The 16,507-nt window shown below is 37.0% G+C and overlaps 1 protein-coding gene across 1 annotated transcript; it reads right to left on the reverse strand.

Annotated features, from left to right (window-relative positions):
• Positions 1-14,168: 14,168 nt before the first annotated feature.
• On the reverse strand, positions 14,169-14,795 carry LOC138879175 (uncharacterized). The gene has a single exon (XM_070158768.1). The coding sequence runs from the start codon at positions 14,793-14,795 to the stop codon at positions 14,169-14,171; it is 627 nt and encodes a 208-aa protein (XP_070014869.1).
• Between the last annotated feature and the right edge of the window lie 1,712 nt (positions 14,796-16,507).

The following is a 16,507-nucleotide window of genomic DNA, read 5'->3' on the forward strand; positions in this document are numbered from 1 at the left end:
TTTTGGTTTAATTTCATCAAGTCGCGATTAGGTTTTTGACGCGAAACATGAGTAATTGTTTAACGAGCGAAAAGGATATCACACTGGGCAAATGAGCTCCGAATTGAGTTTCGATTGAAGGGTTGTGTTCGTATTATTATTTGTGACTCATAGGAATAAGAATCGTCTAATTCCGAGTTCGTATGATGGAGTTAGAGCACTAAAAATGGCTGTGCTGCAATTTAAATTGGTTGCTGGTGCATTATTTTAGCAGCAGTGAACTACTGTTGTAATTGCACGTGTGAACAGTACCGCGCGTGAACAGTACCGCACGGGTGAATAGTAATTGCGAAAAATCTGGACAGTGAGTTTATATCCGATTTTGGGTCATTTTTCCACCATTTTCAGTCATTTTGAGAGCTTTTGGACGGGGATTGAAGGGAGTTTCAACTGAGATCGATTGGAGGTAAGTTTTATGAGTTAAATACATGATTTTATTAAAGAATCATCCTTGAAATCCATGAAAACATAGCCAAATTATAAGAAATTAGGGCTTGAGATTGAAATTCTAAAATGAAGATTTGAGGGGTCATTTGAACTCCGATTTTGGTAAAATTTATATGTACGGACTCGTGGAGAGACGAGGAATTCGATGATGTGACTTTCATAATTTTTCGAGAAGTGGGCCCGGGGCTCGGGTTTTGCAAATTTCGTGATTTTCGATATTTTTCGAGTCTTTTCGATTGAGTTATATTCCTTTAGCCTATTGTAATATATTCCTTGTGGTTTTGGCAAGATTCGACGCGTGAGGAGGTCGATTCGAAAGGAAAGGGCATCGCGGAGTAGACTTTTGGTCGTCTTGAGGTGAGTAATAGATGTAAATGTTGTTCTGAGGGTTTGAAACCCCGGACTTTCACATCGTAACGCTATATTGAGGCGTGACACGCACTCCATAGTGACTGCGGGATCGGATACTATTGGGGATTGTGACTTGTTCCATCCCGTATGATGTTTATACTATACTGGTGATTGATACACATACTTCATTGATATTACGGGGCTTGATGCCATGTTTGGGGTCTTGTGCCGATTTGCAAAATCCTTCGAGGATTGATATTACTGCTTAGCATGATTTGCATATCATTTAATTTCAGTCCAAGGTTTTAAATGTTATTTTGCAAACTCAGCCATAATTCTAAGTGTTGAAAACTTAAATGATATTTTTAAATGTATTCCGGGCTGGGAACTTCTGTTTTGTAAATGCTCAAGAGGCTTATTATATTATTTTCTAGACTGATTATAAAGTGACTTGAAACAGTGGTAACAATGACACTGTATGATATACTTGAAACAGTGGTAACAATGACACTGTGTGATATACTTGAAACAGTGGTAACAATGACACTGTGTGATATACTTGAAACAGTGGTAACAATGACACTGTGTGATATACTTGAAATAGTGGTAACAATGACACTGGATGATATACTTGAACAGTGGTAACAATGGCACTGTATGATATAAATTGGTCAGGTAACAATGACTGACCAAGATATTGTGCTTGGGCTGTAGGAGCCCCTCCGGAGTCTGTACACACCCCTAGTGAGCGCCGTCGACGATAAATAAATATGGATGGCTCGGGCTGCACGCCGCAGTGGGTACTGGAATGTACCATCATATGCATTGCATTGCATTCATGTATTTCTATTTATACTGTTGTTTAGCTGCTCAGTTCCATATGTTGCTGTATATTTGGATTTTAGCTTACTTTGTGTATTTACTGGATTTTCTTATCTTCGGACTGTAGTTACTTTTATTACTCACTGGGTCGGAGTACTCACTTTACTCCCTGCACCTTGTGTGCAGATCCAGGGCAGTCTCAGGCTCAGTAGATCCAGTTGATCAGCAGATCCAGCCTCTGGGAGTATCGAGGTAGCTGCACGGCGTTCGCAGCCATTGATCTTCTCCCTCCTATCCTATCTCTTTATTTCCGCATTATCAGACTTTGGATATACCATGTATTAGGATGATATTCTGTATTCTAGAGGCTCAGATTCGTGACACCGGGTCCTAGTGAGATTATATTGTGTATTTTGTTAAATTCTTCAGTACTTTAATCTTGCTTAATTGATATTTCTTTCCGCTATTTTTGATAAATTGGGTTAAGTGTTGAATAATGGTCGGGCTTGCCTAGTAGTGTGTTGGGCGCCATCACGACCGGGATTTGGGTCGTGACAAAGGTAAAGCTTGTGGGTAATTGGCTTATGAGGGGAATCTATTTGTCATACTAGTTAGATAAGTCTGGGAGCTGAGATCGCTTCTGTAAATGTATTATGACGAAATCGTTGAGTCAAGGAGACCACCTTGAGGGTCGAAAACATTAAAGAAAGAATATGTTCTTACTCGGTTGAATAGCCCAATAATGGAGGATTGAAAGGTATTTTCTATGTGTTATGATTCAAATAGGTGCAACGCATGTCCATGTATCAATTTTGATAATATAATACATGTAATATTGAAATTAATGTTGTTGATATACATTGTGATGCTTTGTCAAGTTGTGGACGTGTTGTTAGGATGGTTTTGGTGATTCTCTGGCAGGTGGATAGGCCCAATTACGAAGGAAACTCTGCCGAAATTTTGAAAAAATTTGGGACTTAGTAAAAAAAATTGTCGCCTAAAGAGTGGGCTTAACTGTTGTGTGAGTGAATGCAAAAATTACAGAAGAGTTAAAATTTCCGATGATTCATGTTTCCACAAGCTTATGAAGGAGTGAGTTTAATCTCACCATGGTATTACGGCAGCGATAGAGTATATGTGTTGTGATCTATGGCTTCGAGCTAAGTTGGGGAGCTTGCTATTGGTTAGCGGGTTGTACGGTTATGTACTATGTTAGTTTCGATTTGATGCATGCTGGTGAATCAATTCTGGTTGTGGAAATTAGGCCGAGAATGGCACGAGTGAAGGAAAATTTTTGACAAGATGTCATGAGCTCGGATGAGCAGGAGATAAGTTTCAATGTTTAAGGTAAGTTGGAATTGTCTTCAGCGTCACCTAAGATCGGTGTTTTGTAAAAAGGGTTTTGCGTCCCGGTTAATGACTCTTGATCGCTCTTCAGCGTTAGTGCGATCGATGGTTTGGAGGTACGCTCTAGATATTATTGTGGTAGGTTGTGGGAGTGTGTCCCACGGGAAGATTATATAAGTGTGGCATGTGATCACTTGATTGATTAAAGATGTAAACCAAGTATGAAGTTTGTGATGGTGTCGTTAAATTAAAGATTCATGCCTGGAGGGCACTTGGCATATTGGGTTGTGAACTGGGGAGGATTACCCCGATTGTGATGGTTGTTCTTGTGTGTTATGAGAAAAATGGGATTTATTATGGACCTTTGAAAGGTTATCAGACTAGTTTAGTGTTATCAGAATCGGCTTGAAGTCGATGGATAGATTTAATGTGAATAATGGCTCTATATCAGGCCATATGTGTGCATTTCAGTAACGCGGTCCTCATGGAGGAGTAGTTAGGTTGATGTTTCATTATCAGATATTTCGCGTAGTGATACATTGCGTCGTGGGAGTTGTGAGACGACTTAAGAAATTGCTATGTGTTGAGAATCTATGTAGGAATGACGTTATATGAGCATCTTGGCTCTTGAAATTCAGATTGTACATCGCACCTCAGTTGTGCTTGAGTTTTGTAGCTTATAACGCTATATGTCCCTCAGAGATATTATTATGCACTTAGCATGCTTACGACCGATACTCGATATTTTGTTGTAATGAGCAAATTTGGCTCGATATGCATCTCCTTATGTGAGATCTATGTGTGGATCGGGTGGCACGCCGCCATGGGTATGTTATCTGGATCGGGTTGCACGCCGCAATAGTGTGATATTGAGTATAGTTTTCTATATGCTATTTTGTATGCCTTGCTTCCTGTTTTCTAAGGAAAGTCTGTATTAGTGTGTGAGATTGGTAATTCCTTTCAGAGTTTGTTTTCCTTTTGTTCCGCGTTCGAATTGGTAGCTTATTGGCATATTGAGGCATCATATGCGACTTTTGATTATGTCTGGGGTGGCTTATTGCCTGAGCAGTTCGTACTGGGTGAGACGAGATCATTGAATTTGATATTAGTGCAATCTGAGTATATGAAGTAAATTAAGGATCTAAGACCATGATTTTGCTCAAAATGAGGTGATAGTTCTTGCCAGGAGTATAGAACCAACGAATCGTTGTCTCGACAGTGGTCATGAATTTATGCATACCTCATCCGTCATGTCAATATTGTAAGAGTTAGAACAATACATGTGTACATCATGCAGAACATGAGATGTGTAGCGATTTTCTTCTAGGTGATTAGAGAAAAAAAGCTTCAGATGATTAGGGCGAATGATCTTCGGATGATTGGGGAAATAGTATTGCTAATTAAAAGTGACTTGACGAGAGTATATGTCTCATAAAAAGGTAATGTTATTAAACTAATGATATTTCGGTAGTATTGCGGCATGTTCTTGTTGGGTTCGCTGATGGTACTGATGAGCTTGAGGTATGGCTCTTTCGTTTGAGTCATTTTTCATGACTTGAGTATGTTCAGGCCGTTTCTTATTGGTGTGAGTATTATGAAAGTTGTGGCTTAGGCCTGTATTGAGGTGTCATATCACCAGAGTGGTCTGTTGGATTCGAGGTAATCATTGGGGTCATTGATGAATACGAACGGATTTGATTTCAGCATGTTTGATGGGTAAATATCGAGGTTCGGTTTTAAAAAAAATTGTTACTATAATTGCTAGAGGAGAAATGGCCTCATGAATGGTTGATCTGAGCAATGGTTATGATTTATTGCGTGTTTCAATTATCATTGGCAGTATATGAGAGTGTTGGAATGAGACATTGGCTAATAAGAGATTTCTATCGGTATTTGGTTGTTGTGGGCAGCTGCTGTGAATGGAAGTTATTGCTGCATTTGTTTGAGTTATTGGTATATCATACAATTGCACCTAAGGTTGCAGGCATGGTCTATTACAGCTGGTTCAAACTTATTCTGAATGTAGGTGTGAGGTTCTGATCTTGTGTATGATTCCGAAAAGGTGAAATGTGGCTCTATGATTTATGGGCTAGACTGGATTGTGTGATTTTAGTTAAAACGTGTTATCGGACCCATGTGAGATAGGGTGACATGGGATCATCCCCGGGTTTATGCTTGATAAGGTCATTCAGCTTTTGGTTGGCTTCTAGGACAACTCTGGGTACGCTCGAGGACGAGCGTTTGTTTAAGTTGGGGAGAATGTGACGACCCGACCCGTCGTCTCATGGAGTTACTGTCTCGTTCGTCCCATTTTCTGCTTCCTCATGTTTCATTATCGGTATTGGGTGCATTAGAATTTATTTGGAGCGATTTTGATAAGAAATGAGACATTTAGTCTCTTTTAAGAAGGTTTAAGTTGGAAAAGTCAACCGGACGTTGACTTATGAGTTAGAGGGCTCGGATGTGAATTTCGACGATTCGGTTAGTTCGGGGAGGTGATTTGTGACTTAGGAGCAGGACCGGAAGTAATTTTGGAGGTCCAGTGTTGAATTAAGCTTGAATTGGCGAAGTTAGTATTTTGGCGAATTTCGGTTGATAGGTGAGATTTTGATCCGGGTGTCGGAATAAAATTCCGAGAGTTGTTGTAGCTTCATTGTGTCATTTGGGATATGTGTGAAAAATTTCAGGTCATGCGGACATCGTTTGGTCGAGTTTTTGATCGAATATGTGTTTTAGAAGTTTTAAAAGAACTTAGGCTTGAATTCGATATAATTTGATGATTTTGGCGTTAGTTGAGGTGTTTTGACGATTGGAGCAAGTTTGGATAATGTTTTAAGACATGTTGGTGCTTTTAGTTGAGGTCTCGGGGGCCTCGGGTGTATTTCGGAAGGTTAACGGATCGATTTAGGCACGAAAACAATAAAGTTGCTGCATTGTTTTACAACATTGTGAACAGTAGTTAAGAACAGTGCCCATGAACAATACCCCGTAACAGTATCCGTGAATAGTGCTGTGAACAGTATCCCGTAACAGTATCTGTGAACAGTACCCCATGAACAGTAACACGGGGAGAACAGTAATTCCGAAAAATTCTGGGCAGAATGTTTACATTTCATTCGCGAAAAACACCTCATTTCTCCACCATTTTTAGTCATTTTGAGAGCTTTTGGACGGGGATTGAAGGGAGTTTCAACTAAGATCGATTGGAGGTAAGTTTTATGAGTTAAATACATGATTTTATTGAAGAATCATCCTAGAAATCCATGAAAACATAGCCAAATTATAAGAAATTAGGACTTGAGATTGAAATTCTAAATTTGGGATTTGAGGGGCCAATGGACTCCGATTCTTGTGAATTTGGTATGTATAGACTCGTGGCGAGATAAGGAACATTTTGATGTAAAAATTTCTGGATTTCAAGATGTGGGCCCGGGGCCCGGGTTTTGCAAATTTCATGATTTTTGATATTTTTCGAGTCTTTTCGATTGGGTTATATTCCCTTAGCCTATTGTGATGTATTCATTGTGGTTTTGGCCAGATTCGACGTGCGAGGAGGTCGATACGAAAGGAAAGGGCATCACGGAGTAGTATTTGGCCGGCTAGAGGTGAGTAATAGATGTAAATGATGTCCTGAGGGTTTGAAACCCCGGAATTTCACATCGTAATGCTATATTGAGGTGACTTGCACGCCGGATAATGGGCGTGGGGTAGAGCATCGTTGGGGATTGTGACTTGGTCCATCCCGAGAGATATTTTACTACATTTTTGGTTGAGACGTATACTTTATTATTGTGAATTGGGCTTGTTGCCATGCTTGGGGCCTTGTGTCAACCTGTAGAACCCTTAGAGGATTTTTGACTGGTTTTCCTCGCTTATTTTGTTAAAAAATTTATATCCTCAGTCATGTTTCCAATTGTAGGCTTCTTGCCAATTATTTGAATCCTTCAGGGATTGCCATCACTGTTTTCGCATATATGCATATCATTTGATCTCAGTCCAAGGTTTTAAATACTGTTTTGCAAACTCAGCCATCTTTCTAAAATTTGAAAACTTAAATGATATTTTTAAATGATATTTTGGGCTGAGAACTACTGTTTTACAAATGCCCAAGGGGCTTACGATGATTTCTGGACTGAGCATGGATCGGGTTGCGCGCCGCAGCAGTGTTATATTGATATTGAGGCCGAGAGCCTGGTTGATTACATTGATATTGAGGACGAGGGCCTGAGTGATTATATTGATATTGATATGAGGCCGAGGGCCTAGATTTGATGCCACGAGATGGCTTGATATTGCGCTTGGGTTGTAGGAGCCCCTCCGTAGTCTGTACACACCCCCAGTGAGCATCGTCGACGATAAATAAAATGGATGGCTCGGGCTGCACGTCGTAGTGGGTACTAGAGAGTACCATCATATGCATTGCATTGCACTCATGCATAGAGTGTACCATCATATGCATTGCATTGCACTCATGCATTTGTTTTTATCTGTTATACCTGTCTCAGTATTTGGTACTATGATTTAATTGACTTGTTGCTTCACTATTTGTTGTTCTAAACTGCAGTTATAGTTTACTTTGTATTTTTCCACGATTTCTTATTCTCAACCTTTATTTATGTTTATTACTCACTGGGTCGGAGTACTTACATTACTCCCTGCACCTTGCGTGCAGATCCATGTACACCACAGGCTGAGTGAGGATTTGTTTAGCTGAGCAATAGTATCCGGGAGTATTGAGGTAGCTGCATGGCGTTCACAGCCTTGATCTCTCCCCTCTATCTCTATCTTTTATTCCGCATTCTTCCTAGACAGACTTGTAATAGGTGGATATTCTGTATTAGAGGCTCATATTCGTGACACCAGATTCTATTTGGCTATGGTGTGGTATTTTAATTGAACTTCCGCAGATTTTATTATTAATTATACACTTGAATGTAATGACTTAGTAAATTCTCTGTGATATTTATCTATAATCTGAATAAGAAATTTGGGATAATGTTGTTGAATGATTGGGCTTGCCTAGCAGTGTGTTGGGCGCCATCATGACCGGGGTTGGGGTCGTGACACCATCACATCTCGAGTCTGGCTTATCTTGTCGTAAATAGAGGTGCATCATGAGCTTGGTTTTACCCCATATACAGATAGTCCCCTTGTTTCTCGAGGGTAAATGACGAGAAACGATATGAGCTTCCGATTCTTACCTCGACATACCGTGGAAGAAATGACAAAAAACCCAAAATGTCCCGCCGGTGACGTCATAATGGCATTTAATGCATGTCGGCCGCCAGTTGGCTTTCCCTAAATGCGAAACGTCGCCTAACTATATAAATACCCCTTCCGTTGTTCATTTTTACTTTACATCTCATGAGGCCAATGCGTATAATATTTTGCTACTCGTACTCTATCAAATTCTAGTATAGTTTATGATATCGTCCCACAAAGATTGGAGAATCTAGCTACAAACTTATAATGTTCTTACTAATATTTGAGAGAATCAAACTGATGATGTTTTGTTTGTTGAAAATTTAAATTGCTTAAGTTGAAACTAAATAACTTTCGGAAGATTTATATTTAAAAAGAGTTGGGAATCATTAAATTCACTCGATAGCATGATAATAATAAAATTTTAGCTTCTAAGATTTAACAACACTCCGCGAGGTTATGTAAATCAATTGATATATTACTTGTGATGATTAAACCGAAATAATTTTCTTGCCTGAATTGTGCTAAAAGATAGCAAAAACCTCTTGCGATTACTTTTTACTAAAAATCAATAATCTTGCCAACTACAACTCCTCTATGAGAATTAGAATGGAAGTAAGCAAGATTACAGACTTGGAATGATAGCTTAAAAAGAATTACTCTCACTCTATTCTTTTACCCAATAGTTGTCGTATATTAATTATGCTTCGTGAGAATTACAAAATTGATATACAACTAACTTTGGAGAATAAATAGATAGAAGTGATAATAATTAATTAAAACTAATATTCCAGTACAATATAGAAATATAATTCAAAAGTTTCAGGTCAAGCATGTAGTAAAATTGAGATTAATATTATAATGCTATCGAGCTTCATCAACTATCCCAACAAAAGAGATTACTCCATTATGGAGTATTTAAATCTCACAAAGAAAGAAATTCTTAAAATACTATCAACACTCTTAGAAAATTCAAAGACTACAGGATAAAATGAAATAGATAAAGAGAGAAGTAAAGACCAAAGCTAGAGAAAAGTTGCCAATTAGGCACGTATCATCTCCTTCCTTTCAACACAAACATCCTATTTATAGAAATCAAATCTCATAAGGTGCCACGATGCCTCGTGGTTCTTTTTCCATGATGTGTCGTGCTTGTATTGCCATGATGCGTCGTGCTTCTCTTTTATTCCTTTATTTTCTTTATCATGATATTTTTATTTCATTCAAAATACTCTTAGAAAATACAGATAATTGACATATTATATATATACACACACACATTATTTAAAATAATTTATTTTTAAGTATATAATATATGAATATTTTATAGTCATCAAACTCCCCCACACTTGAATCCTTGCTCGTCCTCGAGACAGTAATTTTATTAATAATTGTTGTTTCTTGTAGAGTAGAAAAGTAAGAAAATAAAGTTTCACATAAAATTCAAAACCTATAAGTTTTTCAAGTCGCCAAATCTATACCTTCTTTCTGCTTCTGCTTTTGTTTACCAAAAACTTTCAACTCCTCTTTTGATGAACCTTTTGAGATTGATAACATTATGATTACAATTTCGAGTTTCTCAAATTTTGTCCATAGGCTTTCCCTTCATGTCAGTCTCCACTAATGTAGAATCAACACAAATTTCTAAAATTATTTTAGGACTTTTTTAGGCTTGTAATGATAGGCTTAATGCTGGTAAGGTAAAAGGATATATTTGTAGTGACTTTGTTCCATCCAGCTTTATTATGAGAGCCGATTATTTTATCAAAGTAACTATGTACAACTCAACACAAGAAAATAACTCTAGAGGTTGGGCTAAAGGTACCGGTCTCCAATTTCATAATTAGTATCACTTAAGTCATCATTTCTTTCAATAGATTTCTTAAATTCAAGCTTCTTGAACCAATAATCTATTTTACAGGTATATACACCTTGTTTTCCGCTTCTTTTTTTAAGAGTGAAATAGAACATTTACTCCATAAGTATTCCTTTATCGCTTGCTTTAGTAATCATTTTTGCTCAACTATAGCCGGAAGGAGTAGTATCAATTTTTTTGTAAGGTAAACCAATATGGTGTATCAATAAAAGTTGGTTTATCCCTCTCTTTTTTTTTTTTTTGGGCTCAAAGTTGGGTGCTAAAAGTTAAAATATAAATATTTGTGGTTAAAAATAGATAGGCTAAAAAAGGTGTCAAAGAAAGCCTAATTTCATTCTAAAAATAGTGTTGTCTAGAATTTCGCCTTGATAGACATTTGGGGCATGTTCTAGCAGAATTTTATTGATTCTACCTGTTGAGATCATAATGCTTCTCAATTCCAACACTTTCTCAAATTTGGAGATATTCGTTCTTGTCTTCACAAAAATAAAATCACAAACTTGGAAGTTATATGGCATAAATGAAAAAAATTATATTTGAAAAATATGTAAACTTTTACTTTAAAACTTTAATATTGTACAAGAACAACAATTAAGAATAAAATAAAAGATGGATATATATATATATATATATATATATATATGAGAGAGAGAGAGAGAGAGAGAGAGAGAGAGAAACTTGAAAGAGTGTGTGACAACACATGTTTTTATATATAATAGACTGACTAATTTAAGACCTTATCAGTCATTTGGTCCTGGTTTAAATATAAACCAACAAATTTACCTGTGCGAACATTTTGAATTGATTCATTAAATGGTTAATCAACCAGTTACTTAGGCATACCGATCACCATGGAGTTACTCCTGCACAGGTGACTCTGTTTTTGTAGAGGCCTTCATGAGATGTTCTGGTTGTACAATAACCTAGATATTGACCAGATCAATTGATTAAGCATTTAATCACCCCAATCTATGTCGGGATTATGAGGCTCCACTGCTTCTCCCTCAATGGCTACGGATTTTGTATCTTAGTTCTGAGTTTAACGTCGTCAACTCGACTTATTAATTGCAGAATTCATCAGTCTATCAAAGTAACCGATGGATGTTGTTCAAAATGTCTTCCATAGTACAATTTTAGCCTGTGACCATTTACCTTAAACTTGTCTCCTCCATTTTTCTGAATTTCAATTGCCCCGTACGGAGTAACACCTATAACATTGTAAGGACCCGTCCACCTGGATTTTAATTTTCTTAGGAATAACCTGAATCGGCTATTGTAAAGAAGTACCTGATCTCCAATGTTGAAACTCTTTGGTCGGATCAACTTGTCATGCCATATTTTTGTTTTTTCTTTAAAATTTTTTAGCATTTTCATAGGCTCCCAATTTCAGTTCTTCCAATTCATTAACCTGAATAAATCGCTTTTTACCAGCGGAGGTTAAATCAAAGTTCAGTGCTTTCAATGCCCAAAAAGCTTTATGTTCTAATTCTACGGGCAAATGACAAGCTTTTCCAAAGACTAATCTATATGGAGATGTTCCAATTGGCATTTTGAAAGCCATTCGGTACGCCCATAATGTATCATCTAATTTTAAAGCCCAGTCTTTTCTTGAGATTCCAACTGTTTTTTCAAGAATTCTTTTTAACTCGCGGTTGGAAACCTCAACTTGCCCTTGAGTTTGAGCATGATATGGTGTTCCTGTTTTGTGAGTCACATTATATTTTGACAGTAAAGTAGAAAATTGCCTATTGATGAAATGAGTTCCTTGGTCATAATGATGACTCGCGGTGGGCCAAATCTGGTAAAAATATTTTTTCTAAGAAAATTACACACTGTACGAGCATCATTCTTTCTTGTGGGGATGGCTTCAACCCATCTTGACACGTAATCCATAGCCACAAGGATATATTCAAAAGAGTGAGAAGAAGGAAAAGGACCCATAAAATCTATTCCCCAAACATCAAATATTTCACATACTTGTATTGATTGTAGTAGCATCTCATCTCTCTTAGTGATATTACCTGTTCTCTAACACCTATCACATTGTGCTACATATGCTCGGGCATCTTTAAAGAGTGTGGGCCAGAACAATCCGGCTTCTAAAACTTTAAAAGCTGTTCGATTTGCTGCATAATGTCCTCCAATTGCTCCATCATAACAGTGATATAGAATTTTATTCATCTCTTCTTAAGGTACACACCTTTTAATGATATTATCTGCACAATTTTTGAATAATAAAGGTTCATCCCACATATAATACTTTGCATCAGATATAAACTTTTTTCTTTGCTGGTAAGAGAAATCTTGCGGTATCCACTTTCCAACCAAGTAATTCGCGATATCTGCAAACCAGGGTGGTTGAGTCACAATTGTGTCAACTGAAAAAATATGTTCATCAGGAAATTCTTCTTTTATCTCATTAAACTCAAGAGGAGGGTTTTCTAATCTAGACAAATGGTCAGCTACTTGGTTCTCTGTCCCTTTTTTGTCCTTTATCTCAAGGTCAAATTCTTGCAGAAGTAAAATCCATCTTAATAATCTAGGTTGAGCATCTTTCTTAGCTAAGAGGTATATTAAAACTGCATGATCAGTAAAAACAGTGACTTTGGTTCCTATCAAATATGAGCGAAACTTATCAAAAGCAAACACTACTCCTAGTAACTCTTTTTCTGTCGTGGCATAATTCAATTGTGTCTCACCCAATGTCCTACTAGCATAGTAAATGAGATGAAAAATCTTAACCCTTCTTTGGCCTAAAACAGCTCCAACTGCTGTATCACTAGCATCACACATGACCTCAAAAGGTTGGTTCCAATCAGGGGACACAACTACATGTGCATTTGATAACTTTTCCTTATAGGTTTCAAATGCTTTTACACAGTCACCTGAAAAATCAAACTTAGTGTCTTTTATCAAGAGGTTAGTCAGCGGTTTTGAAATCTTTGAGAAGTCTTTTATGAATCGTCTGTAAAACCCTGCATGACCTAGAAAGCTTCTAATTCCTTTCACAGTTGTGGGAGGGGGTAATCCTGCTATAAGATTAATTTTTGTCTTATCAACTTCTATCTCTTTAGCAGTGATTTTATGTCCTAAAACAATTCCTTCCGTAACCATAAAATGATATTTTACCCAATTAAGAACTAAGTTTGTTTCTTCACATCTTTTAAGAACTAAGGTCAAATGGTTTTGACAATCCTTATATGTTTTGCCAAATAGTGTAAAATCATCCATAAAAATTTCAAGAAATTTGTCAGTTATGTCAGCAAAAATTGCCGACATGCAACGCTGAAATGTAGCAGGGGCATTGCACAAACCAAATGGCATTCTCCTATAGGCATATGTTCCATGAGGGCATGTGAAGGTTGTCTTATCTTGATCTTCTGGTGCAATTGGTATCTGATTATATCCTGAATAACCATCAAGAAAACAATAAAAATCATATCCTGCAATTCTTTCCAACATTTGATCAATAAATGGCAAAGGAAAATGATCTTTTCTAGTGACATCATTGAGATGTCTGTAATCAATACAGACTCTCCATCCTGTAATAGTCCTGGTAGGTATGAGCTCATTATTTTCATTTTTTATAACTGTCATACCTCCTTTCTTTGGTACTACCTGAACGGGACTTACCCACGGCTGTCAGAAATGGGGTATATAATACCTGCTGCCAATAACTTTACGATCTCTTTTTTCACTACTTCCTGCATTGCTGGATTCAATCTTCTTTGCGACTGGACTATTGGCTTGTAGCTATCCTCCATGAGGATTCTGTGTGTACAAATAGCCGGACTAATCCCTTTAATATCTTCTACAGTCCACCCCAAGGCTCCTTTGTGTGCTTTCAATACTTTAATCAAACTATTTTCTTGTTCTGCAGTAAGAGAAGATGAAATAATTACTGGAAATAATTCTTGCTCAAGATAAACATATTTCAAATGAGAAGGGAGAGTTTTGAGTTCAATTTTTATTGAACTTTTTCGGATTTCATCTCTTCTTCTTCTGAATCTTAGTCCAATATTTCAGCTTCTTTTCTGATGGTGGGATCATCGTCCTGTGTGGTGCCTGATTTGATCAAGCATCTTTACATTGAATCTGGAATTAATTGATCATCTTTGAATTCATCTGTAAGATAACTAATCATGTCAATTGAAAAATATGAAGATGATATTTCATCTCCTGAATATCTTAGTATCTTTTGGATATCAAATATGACTCTTTCTTCATCAACTCTTAAAATTAATTGTCCTTGATGAACATCTATAATTGCTCTTCCTGTAGCAAGAAATGGTCTACCTAAAATTATTGGTTCATTAGGAAATTCTTTCATTTCAAGTACTATAAAATCTACAGGGAAAACAAACTTATCTACTCTTACGAGTACATTTTCAATTATTCCCTTAGGTTTCTTAGTACTTTGATCTGAAAATTGAAGAGAAACACTTGTGTCTTTTATTTTACTAAGATCTAACTTTTTAAAGATAGAAAATGGCATTAAATTTATTGAAGCTCCAGAATCACAAAGTGCTTTTTCAAAATATACTCCTCCCAAAGTGCATGGAATTATAAAACTGTCTGGATCACCAAGTTTTTGTGGTAGCTTATTTTGAAGTATAGCACTACATTTTTCCGTAAGCATTACCACAGAAACTTCTTCTAATTTTCTTTTACTTGACAAAATTTCCTTTAAAAATTTGGCATATGAAGGCATTTGTAACAAAGCATCAGTAAAAGGAATATTGATGTGAATTTGTTTTAAAATCTCCAAAAATTTTGCAAATTGGTTGTCAAGCTTTTCTCTTTTCATTTTTTTGTGGAAAGGGAATATTCACATGGAGAGGAGTCAATTTTTCAATAATTTTTTCTTCTTTTTTCTTGACTTCATTCTTTTGAGATGGTTCAGAGGGTATTTCAACATTCTTACCGTTGTTTACCTGTTGTTCTGACTGGTCTACATAGGGTTCATCAAGCTCCTTACCTGATCGTAAGGTGATGGCCTTAAGGTGCTCTTTTGGGTTTTTCTCTGTATTGCTTGGTAAGGGACCTTGAATCTTTTCTGAAACATAAGCTGCCAATTGGCTCAACTGTATTTCCAGATTTTTGAGGGATGAATTTAGGCTCTCCATCTTTTCATCAGTGACCTTAATATACTTATACAGAAGGTCATCAAGACTTGAATGAGCTTGTTGAGGCCTTTGCTGATAGGGCCCTGCTTGTTGATAAGGTCTAAAGTTTGATTGACCATGGTTTGGATTCTAGTATCCGGGTGGACCCTATATTTGTTGCTTCTGGAAGCTTTGAGAGTTCTCTGCACCATTTGGATTGCTCCATTGAAATCCTGGATGTTTTTGTACCATTGGACTTCCAAAAGGATACTGCTTGTAACCGATGACATTGACATGTTCATCATTGTGATTGGTTGCTTGACATTCATGGTTCTGATGATTTCCTCCACACATGTCACAAGCCTTAAATTGTCTTGGTTGTTGTGTATTCACCTGAAAAGTTTCAAACTTTTGTGCCAAAGAAATAATTTGTTGTAGTAGTGTATTTAAAGCATCAACCTGATTTACTGTAGCGGCCTTCTTGATAATTATATGCTCAGATGACCATTGGATGACATTCTCAGAAATTTCATTCAACAATTGCAATGTTTCCTCTGTTGTTTTTCCCATTACTGAACCTCCTGCAGCTGCATCTATCATATTTCTAGAAGAGAGTTTTAGCCCGTGATAAAAAATATACAATTGCATATGTTCAGGAATATCGTGGTGTGAACATTTTCTTAACATTGCTTTTAAAATTCCCAAGCTTGATAAACTGACTCTGTGTCAGTCTGCAAGAAATTAGATATGTCTTGTCTTAACTTTGTGGTTTTAGCATGGGAAAAATATTTGTTTTAAAATTTCTGAGTCATTTGAACCCATGTGGTAATGGAACCTTGTGGCAAACTTCGCAACTAAGTCTTGGCATCTCCTTTTAAAGAGAAAGGAAATAGCCTTAACTTGATAGCTTCAAGAGGTACTCCATTATACTTAGTTGTTTCAACAAGTTCCAAAAAGTCAATTAAATGACAGTGTGGATCTTCACTTGTGTCTCCAGTGAAGATGCAAGACTGTTGAATTGTTTGAAACAGGCCATCCTGATTTAAAGTTGTTGGCTGCCACTGGAGGTTTTCTGACACTAGATTCACAGTTGAAGCGGTCAGGTCTAGCATAATCCCTTAGGATTCTGTTTGCTGGCATTGGCGCCACTTTATCAAATTGATCCTCTATTTGTACTGGTGGTGGTACTTCGCGTGGATTGATATTTTTTACTTCTTGATTCTACATACCTTCACAAGCTATGCTTTGGGAAGATAATGCTTGTCCTTTCCTGCGCAATCGAAGAAATCTTTCAATTTCAGGATCGTAATTGACCAAC

Source organism: Nicotiana sylvestris, chromosome 10 (assembly GCF_000393655.2).
Source record: "Nicotiana sylvestris chromosome 10, ASM39365v2, whole genome shotgun sequence".
Taxonomy (NCBI): Eukaryota; Viridiplantae; Streptophyta; class Magnoliopsida; order Solanales; family Solanaceae; genus Nicotiana; species Nicotiana sylvestris.

Excerpts from the sequence above, each read along its gene's own strand:
- LOC138879175 (XM_070158768.1), bottom strand. The coding sequence starts at position 14,795 with ATGCCTTCATATGCCAAATTTTTAAAGGAAATTTTGTCAAGTAAAAGA.